The sequence below is a fragment of the Heptranchias perlo genome, chromosome 16 (genome assembly GCF_035084215.1).
Source record: "Heptranchias perlo isolate sHepPer1 chromosome 16, sHepPer1.hap1, whole genome shotgun sequence".
NCBI lineage: Eukaryota > Metazoa > Chordata > Chondrichthyes > Hexanchiformes > Hexanchidae > Heptranchias > Heptranchias perlo.
The window spans coordinates 45,361,348-45,382,438 of record NC_090340.1 but is presented as its reverse complement, the minus strand read 5'-3'; the positions used below and the strand labels follow the sequence as shown (position 1 = coordinate 45,382,438).

The window sequence follows — 21,091 nt, the reverse complement described above, 5'->3', positions numbered from 1 at the left end:
TCAGGGGTATAAACCTGTTCTTTATCATGTTAAATGTTTCTTTAAACATTTCCCACTGATCATCAGTCGTTTTACCCATTAACAGATTTGCCCAGTTTACTGATACCTTTATTCTGTCACAACAATGCACTTTAATCTCAGAACAGCATCCCCTATTGCACCAATGTGGCTTTTTCTTTTTCTCATACCAGCTATCCATAAGTGCTGTCTGAACGAGATTGCCAATTTGTGCTGAACTGGGGTAGTTTTGTGTTCTGGGTCTGTACTCACTAGGAACTGAAATCACACTGCTCAAACACACTTCACTTAAGATGGTGACAGTCAACGAAGACAGGAGGCTTCCATCCTATTAAGCTGAATGGATTTGAATCCGAGTGAAGGGACAGTGTGCTAATCCAGTGATATCCAATCTCCCTTCCCTTACCCAGCATCCTTACACTGTTGTAATCTATCATAACATTATTGGATAATCATATCTGTGCATTTAAGATATAATGTAGGTTTTCTCTTCCTTTATCTTGATAGAGTAAGACATTTTAGATATCTAACATATTACTTAAATGTCCCAAATAAAGAAACATCTATTATTCAGGCCACAATTAAAAAAAAACAATGATCTATAAATTCTGATGTATTTTATTATTGGTTAGGTTGTTCCAGCCACCTTATCATTCAATATTTACACAACTTTTCTTAAATACGGGTTTCAACTAATTAAAAATCTCAAACAGCAGGCATGTCACAATACTGAGCTGCAACAAAGAAAACTAATCTGCTTATATAATTTATTAATTTAAACACAATAAACTGAATATAGTGTGAAACAAGTAATAAATGCATTCATAATAATTAATGTTCCGCACAAGATCATATTCCAAAAAGATAATGTATCTACAGTACAAGTAGGCTTTCCATTGGTGAGCATTAACTGTGGCTGTGAGCTGAAGCACAGACATTTAGAAGCCAAATGTGTTTTCTCCACTATAAGCCACATACAAAAATCCATCTTCATCTTTTTCCTTCTCATACAGTTGGCCCATGGTCAAACTATAAGGAGAAACAAACAGTGAACATAATAATAAAACAATATTCTTCTCTTGAATTTTGAAGGTTGATAGAGATGCTGAACTATGAATGAGATCAATGAATTAAACTTGCATTATATAGTGCCTTTAAATATAAAGAAACATCCCAAGGTGCTTTAAAAATAGGCATACTTCAAGCAAAGAAGGGAGAGTTTAGGAGGGCTAACCAAACACTTGGTCAAAGAGATAGGTCTTGAGGTTTTTAAAAAGTGCAGCGGTTTACAGAGGTGTTTGCAAAGTTCTGCCACCAATGGTGGGGCAAAGGGAGGTGGGGGTGCACAGAAGGCAAGAGGAACAGAGTATTTTTTCCAAATCTTTTCTCTGGAAAAATGTAAAAAACTCAAAATGTGGCAAGCACGTTTCCAGCAAAGGTACGGTAGCCTAGTGGTTAAGGTACTAGACTAACAACCCAGAGTCAGGAGTTAAAATTCCACCAAAGCAAGTTGTAAAACTGAAATCAATAAAGCTAGTAATTGGTGGGCAGACACCATAAAAAAATGACTATAAAAGCTAACAGATTGTTGTTAAATCCTAACTAGTTCATTAATGTCCTTCAAGAAAGGGAACCTGCCACCCCTACCTGGTCTAGTCTTCGTGTGACCCTAGTCCCATACTATGTGGTTGACTCAATATCCGCAAGGAAACTAGGGATGGGCAATAAATGCTGCCTTGCCACTATCGCCCACATTAAAAAATATTGTACCTTTCTGGCACACGACAATGTAATTTTACCAAAGGGAAAAAGCTTTTAAATACTTTTGTAATTTTTACTTTTTTTATCAACAAAATAAATGATACTAATGTTAAGATTTTCACAATGTGTAACTGGAATATTTCACAACATTTAAACTGAATTTATTGCACACATGGAATATGATCTAACAGTACAAACTGTTCCGAAATTATGCTAAACCCAAATACAACAATGCTTATAGGACAGACTATCACATGGGGGATGATGTGTAGTGCTGTAATTGTTCAGTCATTTTGAAGAAGCATATCATAACTCATTTGCATCTGTTGTTCTTGATGGGCCAGAAATCGCTCCCGAAATAATGGAGGAACTCAATACCGCTCTGTTTTTAGTGGTGAATTGAAGGAGCAGGTTCCCATGTTTACACATGTCCAGTAAAACGCAGAAATCGTGAACTTGCTCCTAGTGGTTCGATGGCAATGTGACAGCTTTGAATTAAAGGGACATCGCACGCTAGGATCAGAGAAATCATTGAAAAAGCGCCAACTTGCTTATCTGCCCAGCTGGAAAGTAACCAATTATGCCACCGAACAGGTATGCTTAAAAATACAAGGTCTAAACTAAGTTTTAAAAGCACCGTTAGTCTTAATGACTGTCAAACAACTAAAAATTAACTTAAAAATGCGGACTCTCATATTACTCATTTTAATAGTTTTTGGTCATTAAAAAAATTTAAATTAAAAATTTTTTTTTACTTTTCCCTTCTGTTTCTTTAATTTAATTCAATTATTTCTTTGGCTTTTTATTTTAAAAAATTTAATTATTTTTTTACAATGACACCCAAAACACTAACTTTAAATGAATGAAGTCTACTTGCCTTCTTGAGCAATGCAGCCTGAATCTGTGGGCGGGACTTCTCTTCTTGACAGATTTTGTGGGCGTGTCTTCTCCTCATAGACTTTTCCAGCCGCGCGGTAACTCACGCTGCGCAGAGGCTGGGTTGATAGTGCAATTTTTGTTTAAAGTTAAAATTCAAGCAATTGGGCAGGCGCCACAGAGCCCGCAGTAAGTAATTTGCAGTTAATTAAATTCGCAGGAGCTGCGGGGAGCATTGCATTACCGCTTTGCATGATTTCTGGCCCAATATATTTGCTGTTTCCACTTGTGAGGAAACAATAGAAATGTGCTATCCACAATACTGGCATATTTATTCTCTGATTGCTCACACTTTTAACAATGCCAGCTAAAAGAGTTAACATTATTTACTTTGATGAGACCGGAATAACTCATTCAATAATATCCTCTTATATTTGCTTTAAACATTAAACTCAAAAACAAATCAATTTGTTCTCAGGATGTTATCACTACTGGCAAGCTTGTATTCATTGCCAATTCCAAATCACCCTAAGGTGGTGGGCTCAGTGGCTAGGTTACATCAGATGACATTGAGAATCAATCACATAGCATGGGATTGAAGTTAACTGGAGGACAGACCAGGGGAGGGATGGTAGGTTCCCTGAAGGACATTAGTGAACCAAATGAATTTTTACAACAATCCAGCAGCTTTCATGGTCATTTTTTTTTCTGATGCCAGCCACAATGAAAAGATTTATTGAGTTCAATTTCACAACTTACCATGGTAGGATTTGGACTCAGGACCACTGGGCCTTTGGTCTAGTACTATACCCATACAGAAAATATACAATGCTCTTGCAGAGATTCTGTGTACAAACCCATTTTACATTTACAGTAAAAGTACAGATGCTTTACACACTACAAAAAGTTACAATTGAATTCAGGAAGTATACCACCAAATGTAGAAGATATATAATGGGTAAAAATAGAATACATAGATGATTCTAAATGGCTTGGGTGACAAATCACAAATGAATTATGAAGGTTATCCTTATTATCTGGACTTTCTATTAATGTTCATTAAGTGGCCTATTTATTCTATTAATTGTATTCATATTCCTCACGTCATAATGAGGCTACTACAGCTTCAGATATAAAACCATATTCACATCCGGACGCAGAACATATAGTTCCATGAATCAAAAGTTAAATAAAAATTGAAGATATTTGCGCTTTAAGAAGAACAATCCCATTTTAAATGTCCCATTTCTCACTTTGATGAATGCAAGATTTTAAAAAAATATTTATTTTACTGCATGTAAACTTTTTACATCATCAGTGCAGATTTATCTCTCAAATACTTGTCTAAATAAACCAATTGCAAGTAATTAAACCACTGACCTGGATTGAGGTACTGTCTTATCTACAAAAAGGAAGATGGCTTTCTCAGATGGCAGTTGGATCCGTTTCCTGATAATCCACATGAACTGTGCCACTGTGATATCAGAGGGCACCAGGTACTTTCTTTTGTCTATGTCCACTATCTGTGAGCCAGATACCTTCTCCACTATCACCTATCGAAATCACAAAACAATTGCAAACAAATTTGATAATGTGTTTTTTTTAAAAGAGCATCTTAAATAGTACTTTCAACAGATTTTCAGAATAAGTAGTCAGCTTTTTGAGCATTATGGATAGATTTTGAATAAAACTTTTAAATGTTTTGCAGATACTTCCAATTTAAAAATATTTTAAAATAGGCAGCAAACACATCACTAGCAGTGATTGTAATGTGTGGCAGGCACATTACAAGAGACCGCCCTTACCCTACATTTCAGTGTTTCTGATCTTATGAAATGGCTGATTACAGGCATCATAGAAAATCCCTGTAAATATTGTTGAAACTAATTCATTTAAAGCATTATATACACAACTTAGGACAAAGGAGGGGTCATAATACCTGAAACATTACCTCTACCTTCCTATCTCCACAGATGCTGCCTGACCTGCTGAGTGTTTCCAGCATTTTCTATTTTTATTTGGAACAGGTACTTAATCATCACAGTAATTACTTCTAGACATCCCTACTGCTTTAATAGAATTCTGAGGACACAAGAGGTGCTCAATTTGCTCTTTTAATTCTAGTTTCAAAATTACTGAAATTTCTTTATTATAAATTTCTTTATTATAAATTGTGATTCTATGATTCTATGTATCATAGAATCACAGCACAGAAGGAGGCCATTCGGCCCATTGTGTCCGTGCCGGCCGAAAAAGAGCTATCCAGCTTGATCCCACTTTCCAGCACTTGGTCTGTAGTCCTGTAGTTTACGGCACATCAAGTGCACATCCAAGTAAATGTACACATTCTAAAAGTTATAATAAAATATCAAAAGGGTCAATTTGAGTTCAGATATAGTTTAAAAAAATGTGCTCATGTAAGTAAAGAAATGTAATAATATTTCTGCCTAAGTGTATGCATATTCCTATTTCCTGTTAATAACAAAGGTCATAATGGATGTTCTGTATATGTTTACATGTAAATGCCCTGCTTGTTAGTTTAGTGCATATTAAATCAGATATTACAAAATATATAGGTTAAAAGAAAATTAATTTTCCTCATCAATCAATTTTCCTTGTAAGCCAGGTCTATGACAAACACTGCAAATATTTCTTTCTGGTGTAACCATATACAACAATGCCCTTCAGGTGCTAACCTAATCAACACCTGTCACAATCTTAACCTGGATCCAAGTAAATACACTATATTTCCCTGCTTATTGAAATCCCAACTCACTGCTCTTTGTTTAAATTCTACCAATTTAACCTTTACTGTAATAGGTTGAGATTTTTTTTTAAAGTTAAAGCTAAAGAAATGCCAGAGTTGAAGTATTAAATGTGTGCTAAATAAGTGACTTCAATTAAATCTATATAGAATTATAGAGCTTTGCAGAAGTAGGTCATTTAGCCCACCATACCCACACCATTCCCCTGTCCTTTCTGCATAACCATTTAAATGTTTCTTTTTCAAATATTTATCCACTTTCCATTTAAAAGCTATTATGAATTCTTGGCACTATTTTTGTGGCTGTTGGAAACCTTGATCACGATCTTCTTATAAAAAGTGTACAAAATCTGGTAGGATTTTTATCTTTGAATGTTAGAATGAATTCTTATAAGAAAATAAATTAAAATAATTCCAATTTTTTTCTTTTGTCAAAATATAATGCAAAAAGAATTCTCAGCAAAACCTTTTTATACCGTTTTACAGGAGTAATACTCACTGGCACTCTGTCTGGATATTTAGCTCTAATTTTGGCAGATTCGACACACCTGTGTTCTGTAAAGTAAAGGTCAATATTAATGGAAAGGAATTTAACATACACATTTACCTAACAATATACATTTTTTTCTCACCCACTTTCTGACCTCCTCCCTGATAGTGTTGGCTCCCTTGCAGGGTTAGGGTTTCACATACAGCAATTGTACCTCCTTTACCTTGTCCAAGTGACAGTTATTCATGTGATACCCTCAACAGGCTATTTTACTGTGGGTGTCATCTTAGCCAGGCCCAATCTTGTCCTCACCTGATGTCCATGTGCACTTCCAGCAGGAATTACTGAGTAGTGATCAACGGTGGGAAGCCAGACCAATATTACTTTCCCTAATCCAGGTGTGCTGTAATCATTCCTGCTGCTCCCCTAAATAACAGCAGCTAACTCAACATAGAACTGGGTTCGAACCCAGGACCTACCTGTTCTTGTGGCACAGATAAGCTGTATTTAACCCAGAGCCATCAGTGGAGGCCTAGGTACTATTTGCCTACCCACTGTCTTAGTGCATTGGGTAGAAAGGTGGAGAACATGTTCTCAAAATATATATACATAAGAAAATGTTAACAGATGACTTTCCTCTTTCAATAGCTCATTGTGTGAGCTCAGACAAATAAAAATATATTTTGTTAGATAATTAATGATTGTTGATGATTTTTTCTCTCTGTATGAATTCCAAATCAATAGAAAGTATTACAAAGAATGTACAGCACAGAAAAGGCCATTGGGCCCAACAGCTCCCTGCCGGTGTTGATGCTCCACGTGAGCCTCCTCCCACCCTTCTTCATCTAACCCCATCAACATATCCTTCTATTCCTTTCTCCCTCATGTGTTTATCTCGCTATCCCTTAAATGCATCTATGTTAGTCACCTCAACTACTCCTTGTGGTAGCCAGTTCCACATTCTTATCACTCTCTCGGTGAAGAAGTTTTTCCTGAATTCCCTATTGGATTTGTGGCCCCTAGTTCCGGTCTATCCTGCAAGTGGAAACATCTTCTCTACATCTACCCTATCAAACTCTTTCATAATCTTAAAGTCTTCCATCAGGTCAACCCTCAGTCTTCTCTTTTCTAGAGAAAAGAGCACTAGCCTATTCAATCTTTCCTAAAAGTATAATCTCTCATTTCTGTATCTTCCTAGTAAATCTTTTTTGCACCTTCTCCAGTGCCTTTATATCCTTTTCATAGGGTGAAGACCAGAACTGTTCACAGTACTCCAAGTGTGGTCTAACCAAGGTTCTCTGCTTTTCAATTCTACCCCTCTAGAAATGAACCCCAGTGCTTGTATTGCTTTTTTAAAAAATTGTCTTAATTACCCTGCATCACTATTTTTACTGATTTGTATATCTGTGCCCCTAAATTCCTCTGTTCCTCTACCCCATTTACACTCTTATTTTCCAAGGAGTACGAGGCCTCATTCTTCCTACCAAAATCTACCACCTCACACTTATCTATATTGAAATTAATTTGCCAATTAGACACCCATTCTGCACGTTTATTAATATCTTCCGGTATCTTGTCGCAGTCCGCCTCAGTATCGACTATAACCCCCAATTTGGTGTCATCAGCAAATCTTGAATTGTACTTCCCATTCCAAATTGTTTATGTAAATGGTGAACAACAGTGGTTCCAGCACTGATCCTTAGGGAACACCACTTTCCACCTTTCGCCAGTTTGAGTAACTACCTTTAACCCCTACTCTGTTTTCTGTTTTGTAGCCAGCTTACAATTCATTCTGCTATTTGTCCCCTGACTCCACATGCTCTGACCTTAGTCATAAGTACTATCCAGTACCTTATCGAAGGCCTTTCGAAAATCCAATTATATCTACTACATTGCCCTTGTCTACACTTTTTGGATTCTTTGAAGAAGTAACAGAAGGTTGGTCAAGCATGACCTTCTCGTTTGAAATTATATTTTCGGTTTCTAGATGTTTCTCTCATCTTTGAGTATAGATGCCATTATCTTTCCCACCACCGACGTTAAGCTAATTGGTCTATAGTTCCCTGGACTTGTTCTATATCCTTTTTTAAATATAGGAATAACATTAGCTGTCCGTGAGCCCTCTGGCACTATTCCTTTTTTAAATGAATTTTTATATAAATATAATAGTGCCTCTGCTATCTCTTCCCTAAGATCTTTTTGTCTGCGCGGATGCAATCCATCCAGACCTGGGGTTTTAACCTCTATAAGTTTGAACAGTTTATCAATTATCACCCCCCCCCTTTCTTAAATATCTTTACACCTTTTTTGATCTCTTCTTCTACTGTCATGCCCACCATTTTATTCTCCCTGGTAAATACTGAAGCAAAGTAATTATTTAATATTTCTGCCATTTTGCTATCATTGCCTGTGAGTTTATCATGTGTATCCCTTAGTGACCCTATCCCAATCCTAATTTTTCTTTTGTTATTTGTGTCTGTAGAATACTTAACTTTTTTTTGATATTCCTTGATAATTTAATTTCGTGTTTTCTTTTTCCCTTCCTAATTGTTTTTTTGACTTCTTTCCTAAACTTTTCATATTCCCTTTTGTCATCCTTTTCTTTATTGTCTACGTACTTAGTGTATGCCTTTTTCTTTTGTTTCAATGTTACCCGTATTTCTTTATTCACCCATGGTGTGTCATTACTGGCTAATTTGTTCTTGCTTTTTAGTGGGATATATTTCTTCTGGACTCTATTGATCACCGTTTTAAATGTTTCCCACTGTTGTTCTATTTCTTTGTTTGTCAGTAAATTTTTCCTCTTTATTTTTCCTAGTTCCATTCTGATCCCCTCAAAATCATCTTTTCTCCAATTTATTACTTTGGTTTTTGTCTTGCTTATGTCCTTTTATTTCACATTAGTTAAAAAACTAGCATTTTGAGTCCAATCTGAGAATAAATATATATACTTTGCTATCTCAATTGGTAGTAGCACTACTCTATTTGAAAATAAATTATACATACTGGGAAGGTCCCAGGTTTCATCTCGAGTCTGATCTTGGCCTCAATACCACAAGCCGAGGGAGGGAAAAATCAATTACGGCTCCTATTTCTATTGATTATCCAATTATCAGTGTACGTGGATAGATGTCAGATGAGACCAGGATCAGGCTTAACATGACAGTCAGCTGAAACACGTGTCTGAACTCTCACACGAAGACTGGCCATTTTTGCAAGGCAAGAGTAGAAGGTATTAATGTACTTTGAAACCAATACATTGTAAATGACAAATGTAATTCATAATACAGAATTATACCAGTACTTTAAGTGAAGGATAGAATAAATGCCTATATCTTGGTGTCACTGATACAGCTGCTGTGATGTGTACAAGCTGTTCCGATCTTACCATGATCTTTAAATTTGTCAATCTGCTCGAAGTTGTCAACCATAATTCATAAATGTGTACCAATGTTTTTAAGTTGACTAAGCAGTGGAATATATTTCATTCTTACAAAGTATATGTATTATAACTTACAGCCAAATACTATTTATATTCCTTGAAGTAGGAGCTCGAAAGTAAAGAGGCTGGTAGTTTGGTGACATAGCACGTTGGCCTGTAAAAATTGTGAGTTATGGAACTACAGTATATGGGTTGGCAGCCACAATTTCCATGCTTGTAATGAGTTCTGATTTCAGCCAGCCCACTGGGGAAGATACAAAACAGAGACAATATGTTTCTGCCCTGTAGGGGAAAGAAAAACCATTAAGTAAACCAACCCACAATACTCGTGCACCTCCTGAGCAGGTGCAGGATAGCATTGGAAGAGGCCGGAAACCACTCAGCTTCATGTACTTCTGACAAAATTAGCATCTAATCGGGGATTGATTTAAAAAGGAGAAAAGCATAACTTTAAATGGGGGGGGGGGGGGGGGGAGGGGGGAGGAGAGAAGAGGAGAGAGATACAATAAAAAAGGAAACTGTGCTTTTCAACTATTACCATTATTCCTATTTCACTTCAACTTATGTTAAAGTCTCAAACATTAACAGAACTCTCTATTTGTGTGTGGAGAGTATCTTATTAAATTCTAAAGATGCTTCTAACGAGCAGGTCAGAGGAAAAACAAGGGGCAGTAATCGAAAAAATCAGAGATCTTACCAAAAAACTGGTTAAATGCACGTTGAGCTCTGAACTGTTGCAGCATTTAAGTAAAATAAATTAATTGTCGTTAATGGGATGCTACGATGATGTCATGCCAGGAACTGGTACAGTTATGGCTAAAATTTATAAATTAACTATTTGGATATGATTTTGAAGTTCGGGGCAAAATTTCATCAATTTTGCTTCCAATTTCCAGCCTTCGCTCACCTTCGCATGGCCCATCTCGGACTCTTCCCTTCCTTGACTTCTTTATCTCCATTTCTGGGGATAGGCTCTCAACCAATATCTATTATAAGCCCACCGACTCCCACAGCTACCTTGATTACATTTCCTCCCACCCCACTTCCTGTAAGGACTTGCTTCCCTTCTCCAACCCAGAAGCTTCCCTTCTCCCACCCAGAAGCTTCCCTTCTCCCAGTTTCTCTGTCTCAGTCGCATCTGTTCTGATGATGCCACCTTCCACACCAGTGCTTCTGATATGTCTCCCTTTTTCCTCAACCGAGGATTCCCCTCCACTGTAGTTGACAGGGCCCTCGACCGCGTCCATCCTATTTCCAGTATTTCTGCCCTCACCCCTTTCCCTCCCTCCCAGAACCGTGATAGGGTCCCCCTTGTCTTCACCTTCCACCCCACCAGCCTCCACATTCAACGTATCATCCTCTACCATTTCCGCCACCTCCACCAAAAACATCTTCCCCTCCCCTCTTCTTTCAGCATTCTGAAGGGACCGCTCCCTCCACGGCACACTGGTCCACTCTTCCATCAACCCCAACACCTGCTCTCCTGCCCACTGCACCTTCCTGTGCGAACGCAGGAGATGCAACACCTGCCCTTTCACCTCCTCCCTTCTCACCGTCCAGGGCCCCAAACAATCCTTCCAGGTGAAACAGCAATTTTCTTGTACTTCTTTCAATTTAGTATACTGTATTCGCTGCTCACAATGCGGTCTCCTCTACATTGGGGAGACCAAACACAGATTGGGTGATCGCTTTGCTGAACACCTTTGCTCAGGTCACAAGTGTGACCCTGATCTGCCAGTCCACTGCCATTTTAATTCCCCGTCCCACTCCCACTCTGACCTCGGCCTTTTACACCGTTCTAATAGAGCTCACGGAAGCTTGAGGAACAGCACCTCATCTTTCAATTAGGCACGTTACAAACTTCTGGACTCAACATCAATTTCAATAACTTCAGATCATAACCATTGCTCCCCTTTTTTTTGGACAGCAGTGCTGCTAATGGTTCTGATGTTGCAATTTACAGCTCCTCTAGATCCATCTTTTCTTTCTTTACTTGTCCCATTACCACCCTCCTTGCCTTGCACCATCATCCCATTTATCATTAATCACTCCTGCCCTCCACCCTTTTGTTCTTTCCTCCCCATCCCCTTCCCTGGCTCTGTACTTGCTCAAAAACTGTTTAATCTTCAACTTTTTCCAGTTCTGATGAAGGATCATTGATCTGAAACGTTAACTCTGTTTCTTTCCCCACAGATGCTGCCTGACTTGCTGAGTATTTCCAGCATTTTCTGTTTTTATTTCATATTTCCAGCATCCGCAGTATTTTGCTTTGGATATGATTGATGTTTGTTAAGTCCCCTTGATTAGCTATGCATTTACTCACTCAGTCAATTTTGTTATAATCCAGTTCCCGACAAAAAAATAGCCAAAGTACAAAGGTCCTATATTAACAACCCTTCAGTCTTCACAATCCCCCTTTCATACGAGGGAATTTACATTCTGTCAGACCCAAACTTGCCTTGTCTTTTCTTAAACATATCTCCAATGTCAAGAGCATACTGTACTTTTTTCATTCATTCATGGGATGTGGGCGTCGCTGGCAAGGCCAGCATTTATTGCCCATCCCTAATTGCCCTTGAGAAGTTGGTGGTGAGCCGCTTTCTTGAACTGCTCCAGACCTATGAAGGTACTCCCATAGTGCTGTTAGGTAGGGAGTTCCAGGATATTGACCCAGCGACGATGAAGGAACAGCAATATATTTCCAAGTCAGGATGGTGTGTGACTTGGAGGGGAATGTACAGATGGTGGTGTTTCCATATGCCTGCTGCCCTTGTCCTTCTAGGTGGTAGAGGTTGTGGGTTTGGGAGGTGCTGTGGAAGAAGTCTTGGCGAGTTGCTGCAGTGCATCTTGTAGATGGTACACACTGCAGCCACTGTGCGCTGGTGGTGGAGGGAGTGAATATTTAGGATGGTGGATGGGGTGCCAATCAAACGGGCTGCTTTGTCCTGGATGGTGTTGAGCTCCTTGAGCATTGTTGGAGCTGCACTCATCCAGGCAAGTGGAGAGTATTCCATCACACACCTGACTTGTGCCTTATAGATGGTGGAAAGGCTTTGGAGAGTCAGGAGGTGGTGAGTCATTCACTGCAGAATAACCAGCCTTTGGCCTGCTCTTGTAGCCACAGTATTTATGTGGCTGGTCCAGTTAACTTTCTGGTCAATGGTGACCCCCAGGGTGTTGATGTGGGGGATTCGGCGATGGTAATGTCATTGAATGTCAAGGGGAGGTGGTTAGACATTCTTTTGTTGGAGCTGGTCATTGCCTGGCACAAATGTTAGTTGCCACTTATCAGTCCAAGCCTGGATGTTGTCCAGGTCTTGCGGCATGCGGGCACGGACTGCTTCATTATCTGGGGGGTTGCGAATGGAACTGAACACTGTGCAATCATCAGTGAACATCCCCACTTCTGACCTTATGATGGAGGGAAGGTCATTGATGAAGCAGCTGAAGATGGTAGGGCCTCGGACACTGCCCTGAGGAACTCCTGCAGCGATATCCTGGGGCTGATGATTGGCTTCCAACAACCACTACCATCTTCCTTTGTGCTAGGTATGACTCCAGCCACTGGAGAGTTTTCCCCGATTCCCATTGACTTCAATTTTACTTGGGCTCCTTGGTGCCACACTCGGTCAAATGCTGCCTTGATGTCAAGGGCAGTCACTCTCACCTCACCTCTGGAATTCAGCTCTTTTGTCCATGTTTGGACAAAGGCTGTAATGAGCTCTGGAGCTGAATGGTCCTGGCGGAACCCAAACTGAGCATCGGTGAGCAGATTATTGGTGAGTAAGTGCCCTTTGATAGCACTGTCGACGACACCTTCCATAACTTTGCCGATGATTGAGAGTAGACTGATGGGGCGGTAATTGGCTGGATTGGATTTGTCCTGCTTTTTGTGGACAGGACATACCTGGGCAATTTTCCACATTGTCGGGTAGATGCCAGTGTTGTATCTGTACTGGAACAGCTTGGCTAGAGGTGCAGCTAGTTCTGGAGTACAAGTCTTCAGCACTACAGCCGGGATGTTGTCGGGTCCCATAGCCTTTGCTGTATCCAGTGCACTCAGCCGTTTCTTGATATCACGTGGAGTGAATCGAATTAGCTGAAGACTGGCTTCTGTGATGGTGGGGTTTTTGGGAGGAAGCCGAGATGGATCATCCACTCGGCACTTCTGGCTGAAGATGGTTGCTAATGCTTCAACCATGTCTTTTGCAATCACGTGCTGGGCTCTATCATCATTGAGGATGGGGATGTTCATGGAGCCTCCTCTTCCCGTGAGTTGTTTAATTGTCCACTACCATTCATGACTGGATGTGGCAGGACTGCAGAGCTTTGATCTGATCCGTTGGTTGTGCAATGGCTTAGCTCTCTATAGCATGCTGCTTCCGCTGCTTAGCATGCATGTAGTCCTGTGTTGTAGCTTCACCAGGTTGGCACCTCATTTTTAGGTACGCCTGGTGCTGCCCCTAGCATGATCTTCTACACTCCTCATTGAACCAGGGTTGATCCCCTGGCTTGATGGTAATGGTAGAGTGAGGGATATGCTGGACTATGGGGTTACAGATTGTGGTTACATTATGCATTCTTTCCCTCCATAATTTTCCTCCCTTCTACTCTGGAGACACCGATTCATGGTGGGCATGACTCTTCAGGCATCAGTTTGGGTTTCGCCAGGACCACTCGGCTCCAGACCTCATTACGGCCTTCGTCCAAACATGGACAAAAGAGCTGAATTCCAAAGGTGAGGTGAGAGTGACTGTCCTTGATATCAAGGCAGCATTTGACCGAGTGTGGCACCAAGGATCCCTAGTAAAATTGAAGTCAATGGGAATCAGGGGGAAAACGCTCCAGTGGCTGGAGTCATACCTAGCACAAAGGAAGATGGTAGTGGTTGTTGGAGGCCAATTATCTCAGCCCCAGGACATTGCTGTAGGAGTTCCTCAGGGCAGTGTCCTAGGTCCAACCACCTTCAGCTGCTTCATCAATAACCTTCCCTCCATCATAAGGTCAGAAATGGGAATGTTCGCTGATGATTGCACAGTGTTCAGTTCCATTCGCAACCCCTCAGATATTGAAGCAGTCCGTGCCCGCATGCAGCAAGACCTGGACAACATCCAGGCTTGGGCTGATAAGTGGCAACTAACATTTGCGCCAGGCAAGTGCCAGGCAATGACCATCTCCAACAAAAGAAAGTCTAACCACCTCCCCTTGACATTCAACAGCATTACCATTGCCGAATCCCCCACCATCAACATTCTGGGGGTCACCATTGACCAGAAACTTAACTGGACCAGCCACATAAATACTGTGGCTACAAGAGCAGGTCAGAGGATGTGTATTCTGCAGCGAGTGACTCACTTCCTGACTCCCCAAAGCCTTTCCACCATCTATAAGGCACAAGTCAGGAGTGTGATGGAATACTCTCCACTTGCCTGGATGAGTGCAGCTCCAACAACACTCAAGAAGCTCGACACCATCCAGGACAAAGCAGCCCGCTTGATTGGCACCCCATCCACCACCCTAAACATTCACTCCCTTCAACACTGGCGCACTGTGGCTGCAGTGTGTACCATCCACAGGATGCTCTGCAGCAACTCGCCAAGGCTTCTTCGACAGCACCTCCCAAACCCGCGACCTCTAACACCTAGAAGGACAAGGGCAGCAGGCACATGGGAACAACACCACCTGCACGTTCACCTCCAAGTCACACACCAGCCCGACTTGGAAATATATCGCCGTTCCTTCATCGTCGCTGGGTCAAAATCCTGGCACTCCCTTCCTAACAGCGCTGTGGAAGAACCTTCACCACACGGACTGCAGCGGTTCAAGAAGGCGGCTCACCACCACCTTCTCGAGGGCAATTAGGGATGGACAATAAATGCTGGCCTCGCTAGCAACGCCCACATCCCATGAACAAATAAAAAAAATCCCAACTGCCTTGCACAAATGGCCAGTCTTCATGTGAGAGTTCAGACATGTGTTTTAGCTGACTATCAAGTTGAGCCTGATCCTGGCCTAATCTGACATCCATCCACGTGCACTGATAATTGGATAATCAATAGAAATAGGAGCCCTAGCTGATTTTTCCCTCCCTAGGCTTGTGGTACTGAGGCTAAGATCAGACTGGGCTTAAAACCTGGGACCTTCCCAGTATGTATAATTTAATTTGAAATTGAGTGGTGCAACTACCAATTGAGCAAATATTTATTCTCAAACTGGACTCAAAATGCTAGCTCTTTTTTAAACTAGTTTTAGAAAAGTAAGCAAAAATGTTGTGTTACCACTTTAAATATTAAAAACCAGAAAGAGAATGCATGGCTGCTTAGGACATGACTGGTAACAGGTGGCACAAGGGAGTGGGGAAAGGTAAGGACACTGGAGTACCAATGTCAGTAGGAGGGAGTGAAAGACTAGGAAGAAGCACTCGGGTTGGTGGGGGTGGCAAGAGGCAATAGGAGGGAGTGGAGAGGAAGCACAGGTGCTCAGGGCTGGGATGATGGGGGCAATAGGTGAGAATGGGAAGGAGAAAGGCATGGGTGCTTAGTGGGTGCAGGGCAATGAGAGGTAGTAAGAGGAATCACTAAGGTACAGATACTTAGTGGAGGTGGAGATGGCGAGAGGTGGTAGGGTGAAAAAGGCATGGGCACTAGTGAAGCAGCAAATTGAAAGACTCAAGCAAAGGTAAGGAAAATGAATAGGTAAGTTCAAGCATGGCAGAGAAGAGGGAAGTGACATGCCGGTTACAGGAGGGAAGTTTTACACTTAAAGGGCATGTGTATGTGTAGGCACTGCAGTAAGTGCTTCCTAAAATCTGGTCTACAGTGTTGGTGATACTCGTCAGAATGTATTTTCAGGAATACTTTGTACTATGGTCTGTAAAAGATTCATATTAGAATTGCAATTACATTTTTAAAAAAATTGTGGATTTTGCAGAGTTGTAAAAAGAACAGGTTTTCAGACAGTTTTACTATTTGAAGTGTAGCTAAGACATAACAGACAAGATGACAGTAAATAGGGTACATTTATCTTCTGTCAAGTATTGTAAAGGTGCTATATAATTGCAAGTTATTGTTGTAGCACTTCTATACTGAAAACTACAATTTAGCAAGCATACCTCGTAGCATTGCACATCATTTGTGTACTCACAGTAGCTCCTCTCTTTTCACTAATGTGCACAAATGGCAAACTAAATTACTGGACTCATTTTTTCTTTTGTGAAAAATAGCTAAGTTTAGCTTCAATATTTTTGACATTAGGATTCTCTCGAGTTATAGGGGGAGCTCAAACAGACCACAGTGACATGTAACACTCCATTCTTACACTAACAGACCAGTTATATTGCAGTTTCTGTATCAATTGGTGCAATTTTATATTGGATTGATATAAAGTATGGTATCACTAGTTTAAGATTGCTGATTGGAGAGTAATCCAAATTTTGGCAAGCAGAGACCACATTGAGATGTAGTCTCACACTGGTTGGGGTTCACACCAGTTGTGGTATAACTGCATGTGGTGCAAAACCAATCTCAAAGTTTTAAAAAGTTCCAGGTTTTGTCTTGATACATGGGTATCTAACATACTGGATTGCATGCATATGCCTCAAACCAACAAGGAACCTCAAATGCAGCCGTAATTTGTGTCCTTGCCATTACATTTGTGTGTAATGCACACAAATTTCCTTTTAGCTTGCCTCTCATCCTGAAAACTGGTCAGCATCCCAACAAAGTGCTTCAGCAGGCCATGAATAATACAGAGCAACATGACAAAGCAGACTTATTACAATTCACTTATCACAGGAAAGTGCAACAAAGGAATGGTGGCATCATTGACTGCATGAGTTAAATAAATAAAGTACTATAAAGAGGTTTTACATATATTATAATTACATTAGCAGATGTCATTGTGCTGCTGTTACAACCCGTAGCAGACATTTGTTTTCTATAGGGGTGTAGTGCAGCATATCCACTTTTTATTTCTTGGAGGCGAGTATGCTCACTTTTCAGCAGCATACAGTGGAAGGTTTACTGAATATGCACACTTTTCATTTTGAGGCTAAAGTATGAATGAGAATTAAACAGTGCATTGTGCTTAGTCCTTATCAACATACATACAGACACCATGCTTAATCCTCACTCATATTATCTTCATTATAGCATACACTGCATAGAATCAGCAGGCCCCTATTGCATTCTATCTTAATCCTCATATATTACTTATTTTCATGTCAAATTCTTGTTCCCTTCAGAAATGTAACTAATTATTAATGCAGGCTAATGTGAAATCCCCAACCAACTATGAAATAGATAGCTATAGCATAGAATCTTACAGCACAGAAGGAGGCCATTTGGTCCATCATGCCTGTGCCGGCTCTTTGAAAGAGCTATCCAACAGTCCCACTCCCCTGCTCTTTCCCCATAGCATTCAAATTTTTCCTCCAAGTATTTATCCAATTCCCTTTTGTAATTTATTATTGAATCTACTTCCACTACCTTTCTATGAATGGTTTATGCCCATAAATTGATTTATTCCCACCTATTGCTTAAACCTGTCATCTGATTTATGTAGACCTCCTAATTAAAGATGTTCTCAGATTAGTATTGCTCCTTTGATCTACACATTAGTGAAGATACAGAATAATTATGGTATGACAAAGGATAAAGATAAATGACAATCAAACAGTACACTCAGTCTCAAACATGACAAGTCTCTAGTTGCAAGTCTCTAGTTGGACATCAGATCCTGTCTCCAAAAGGATAAGACAGTAAATAACACAAGGTCAAGGCAATGCAGGCAGCCATCTTCTGATGAAGCCCATAACGCTCTTTGGCAGTTAGTGTAACCGAGAGCTATTTTTATACTATGTACTATTTTACCACCAGGCTGAAAATTACTCTGGCAATATTAGCAAATGAGCATTTAACACATTCTTATGGCATTCCTCTCTTTGCTATATTAACAGCAGCACTTTCTCTTTAAAAATAAATGTGTTAATACCCATGTTAAAACAAAGGACCAGAGATTATCATAAGCGTTCAGTGTTCTTCTGCTAATACTGTCACTAATTTCTCATCTCAAAAAAGTAATACAGCAAGAAATGACAACTTGTATTTATATTGCTCCTTTAATGTAGTAAACATTCCATGGCTTTTAACAGGAGAACAAATGGTTGCTAAGCAGTAGTGGAAAAGTTAGGAGATGTGATTAAAGGCATGGTCAAAGGTTTTGTGGAGCCTTTTGAAGGAGGGGAGAAAGGCAGAAAGGTAGATAGGTTTAGGGAAAGTTTGCCTGAGTGTGGGGTCAAGATGCTGAAAACTCTGCCACCAAAGATGGAGTGGAGGAAGTGGGGATGTATGGGAAACCAGAGTAACACATACAGGGTCATACCACTAGAGGAGATTGCAGTAATGGGGAAGGACGAGACTGCAGGGGAATTTGTAAACAAGTGTCAGAAGTTTGAATTCAATGTGTTAAACACGTCACAAGTGTTTCATTGGCAGTGAAGCGTTTTGCAATATTCTTGGATGATGAAGTTCTTTCTTTTATTGTATGCAGTTCTAAGTTGGTGTGACGTCTGGCCTGTCTCTGAGAGCAGTAGATGTACATGCTATTTATATTATGAGGAAACAGTGAAAATGAGGGCTGTTGAATTAAGAGGGAAGGGTTGGGCAAGGTTGTACAGTTATACAGGCATAAATATACTGTTTTGTAGTATCAAAGTATAGAAATTACAGAGTGAGCAAGGACACGAGTGCACAACTTAGTGTGGGTAAGGTTCAGGCAGTGGAGTTTAGGAGTCAGCAAGGGAAATATTAGACAAACCATATCTGGAGCTGACAAAGGCATGGATGAGAGGTTCAGTGGCAATGGAGGTGAGGTAAGGATAGAGGCGGAAGGTGTTGTAGAAGTGGAAATATGAACTATCGTCTGCAATTTATATTGAGGAAAAAAGCCTGGAAATTACTGTTGGCAATATTAGTGGTCTAGGATTTAGAGTCTGAAACTCAACTCCAGGTTATACAGGACCCTAACTTTGAATTGAGACTGAACAAGGAGTCAAGGTGGACATAAACGATCCCATCTGTGAGAGCAGGGGAATTCTCCCAGTGTCCTGCCCAACATTTATCCCTCAATCAAAACCCCAAAACAAGATTAACCAGTCATTTATCTCATTGCTGTTTGTTGGACCTTGCTGTGTGCAAATGCATTTCCCTACATTAAACACGTCACAAGTATTTCATTGGCAGTGAAGCGTTTTGCAATATTCTTGGATGATGAAGTTCTTTCTTTTATTGTATGCAGTTCTAAGTTGGTGTGACGTCTGGCCTGTCTCTGAGAGCAGTAGATGTACATGCTATTTATATTATGAGGAAACAGTGAAAATGAGGGCTGTTGAATTAAGAGGGAAGGGTTGGGCAAGGTTGTACAGTTATACAGGCATAAATATACTGTTTTGTAGTATCAAAGTATAGAAATTACAGAGTGAAACAGGTTTTTATTTTTTGACTGTCTTAATAGTTATACAGGTACCGGGATACAATATTCGAATGTTGCGGATAGCATTCCTCGAATTCTAAAAACCTCAAATAGACGCAACAATTTACACACCCTAAAGAAAAACAAACAAGAGCCTAAAAAGGCAAACTGCGCAGGTCAGTGCTAGGCCCTGAAGACGTCAAACACAGCACAGCAGAATGGCTTCATTCCTCCTGATACAAGTAACCGCGGCAGCAGACTGAACTCACCTAATGAATGGTCTTCTTTAAACATCCATTTCATTTTGCCCGATGTATAAAAGTATCTATTTGCTAAAAGGAAACAAAACGCTGCTACAACGTAACAATCTGAGCACTGCACCGTATCAAGCTCAGGGAATGTCCTGTCGGTCTGAACTATTTCTTTTTGGAAGAGGGGGAGTGGGTGTGAGGAAGGACAATACTTCATGCGAGATTGACAAGAGATTCTGACATCTAGAATATATCTATATATTTAAATATTTCTCTCTGTAGTCTGCTTTGTATTATTGTATGGCAGTTTCAAACGATTGTTTTTTGTGTGACACGAATAATTATAGAGGATTGATATATCCCTTGTAATGATATGGTTTGTTCTGGGAGATTAGTTCAGCCATCGAATTGCATCACTTATGACTTTAAAGAGGAAATATTGTGACACATTTTCTATTTTTCCTTTTCCAACGTAGGTTGCCAGATTGAGGGAAAATGTAAGCACCACAGCTGGAAGGGTACACTGTAGCAACACTCCCTTATGTAGAGTCTCTGGAGCCGGCATTTATTACTACCACCAGTTGTCCTGAGAAGGTGGTGGAGTGCCACCTTCTTGAACTGCTGCAGTCCGTGTACTTTGTAACGGTTTGATACAACTGAGTGGCTTGCTAGGCCGTTTCAGAGGGCAATTAAGAGTTAACCACATTGGTGTGGTACTGGAGTTACATATAGGCTAGACGAGGTAAGTTCAGCAGATTTCCTTCCCTAAAGGACATTCGTGAACGAGTTGGGTTTTTACAACAATCCAGCAGTTTTATGGTTACTTTTACTGATATTGCAAGACAGTTGGACGGTAGTGGCTGGAGTCAAAAGTAGCCACAGAGATGTAAAACAGTATGGTCAGCAAATTGACTCCATGCCTACAAATGATGTTTGAGGGGAAAATGGGGGAGCAGTGGTTGGTGGTTGGAGAAGGCAGTTTGTTATTGAGAAGAGAAGCCTATGGATGTTCTTATCCT

At 40.3% G+C, this 21,091-nt stretch overlaps 2 protein-coding genes across 2 annotated transcripts in view; one reads left to right on the top strand and one right to left on the bottom strand.

Moving 5' to 3' along the window:
- Positions 1-620: 620 nt before the first annotated feature.
- Positions 621-20,246, bottom strand: gabarapl2 (GABA(A) receptor-associated protein like 2). The gene is made up of 4 exons (XM_067998064.1): positions 20,091-20,246; positions 5,919-5,974; positions 4,036-4,208; positions 621-1,047 (listed from the first exon to the last, which is right to left on the bottom strand). The coding sequence occupies exons 1-4, from the start codon at positions 20,122-20,124 to the stop codon at positions 957-959; spliced, it is 354 nt and encodes a 117-aa protein (XP_067854165.1). The 5' UTR covers positions 20,125-20,246; the 3' UTR covers positions 621-956.
- A 306-nt stretch (positions 20,247-20,552) lies between these two features.
- The window catches only part of tmem231 (transmembrane protein 231), a 52,875-nt gene continuing 52,336 nt past the window's right edge, over positions 20,553-21,091 (top strand). The window contains exon 1 of the mRNA XM_067997502.1: positions 20,553-20,814. The gene's annotated coding sequence lies outside the window, so the exon portion shown is untranslated. The remainder of the gene's footprint in view (positions 20,815-21,091) is intronic.

What these genes read in the sequence shown, in the direction of transcription:
- gabarapl2 (XM_067998064.1), bottom strand. Translation starts at nt 20,124, where the DNA reads ATGAAATGGATGTTTAAAGAAGACCATTCATTAG. An exon ending in AATATCCAGACAGAGTGCCA is followed by an intron (nt 4,209 to 5,918) that starts GTGAGTATTACT and finishes TGATTTCGATAG; the next exon opens with GTGATAGTGGAGAAGGTATC. An exon ending in AAGACAGTACCTCAATCCAG is followed by an intron (nt 1,048 to 4,035) that starts GTCAGTGGTTTA and finishes TTCTCCTTATAG; the next exon opens with TTTGACCATGGGCCAACTGT.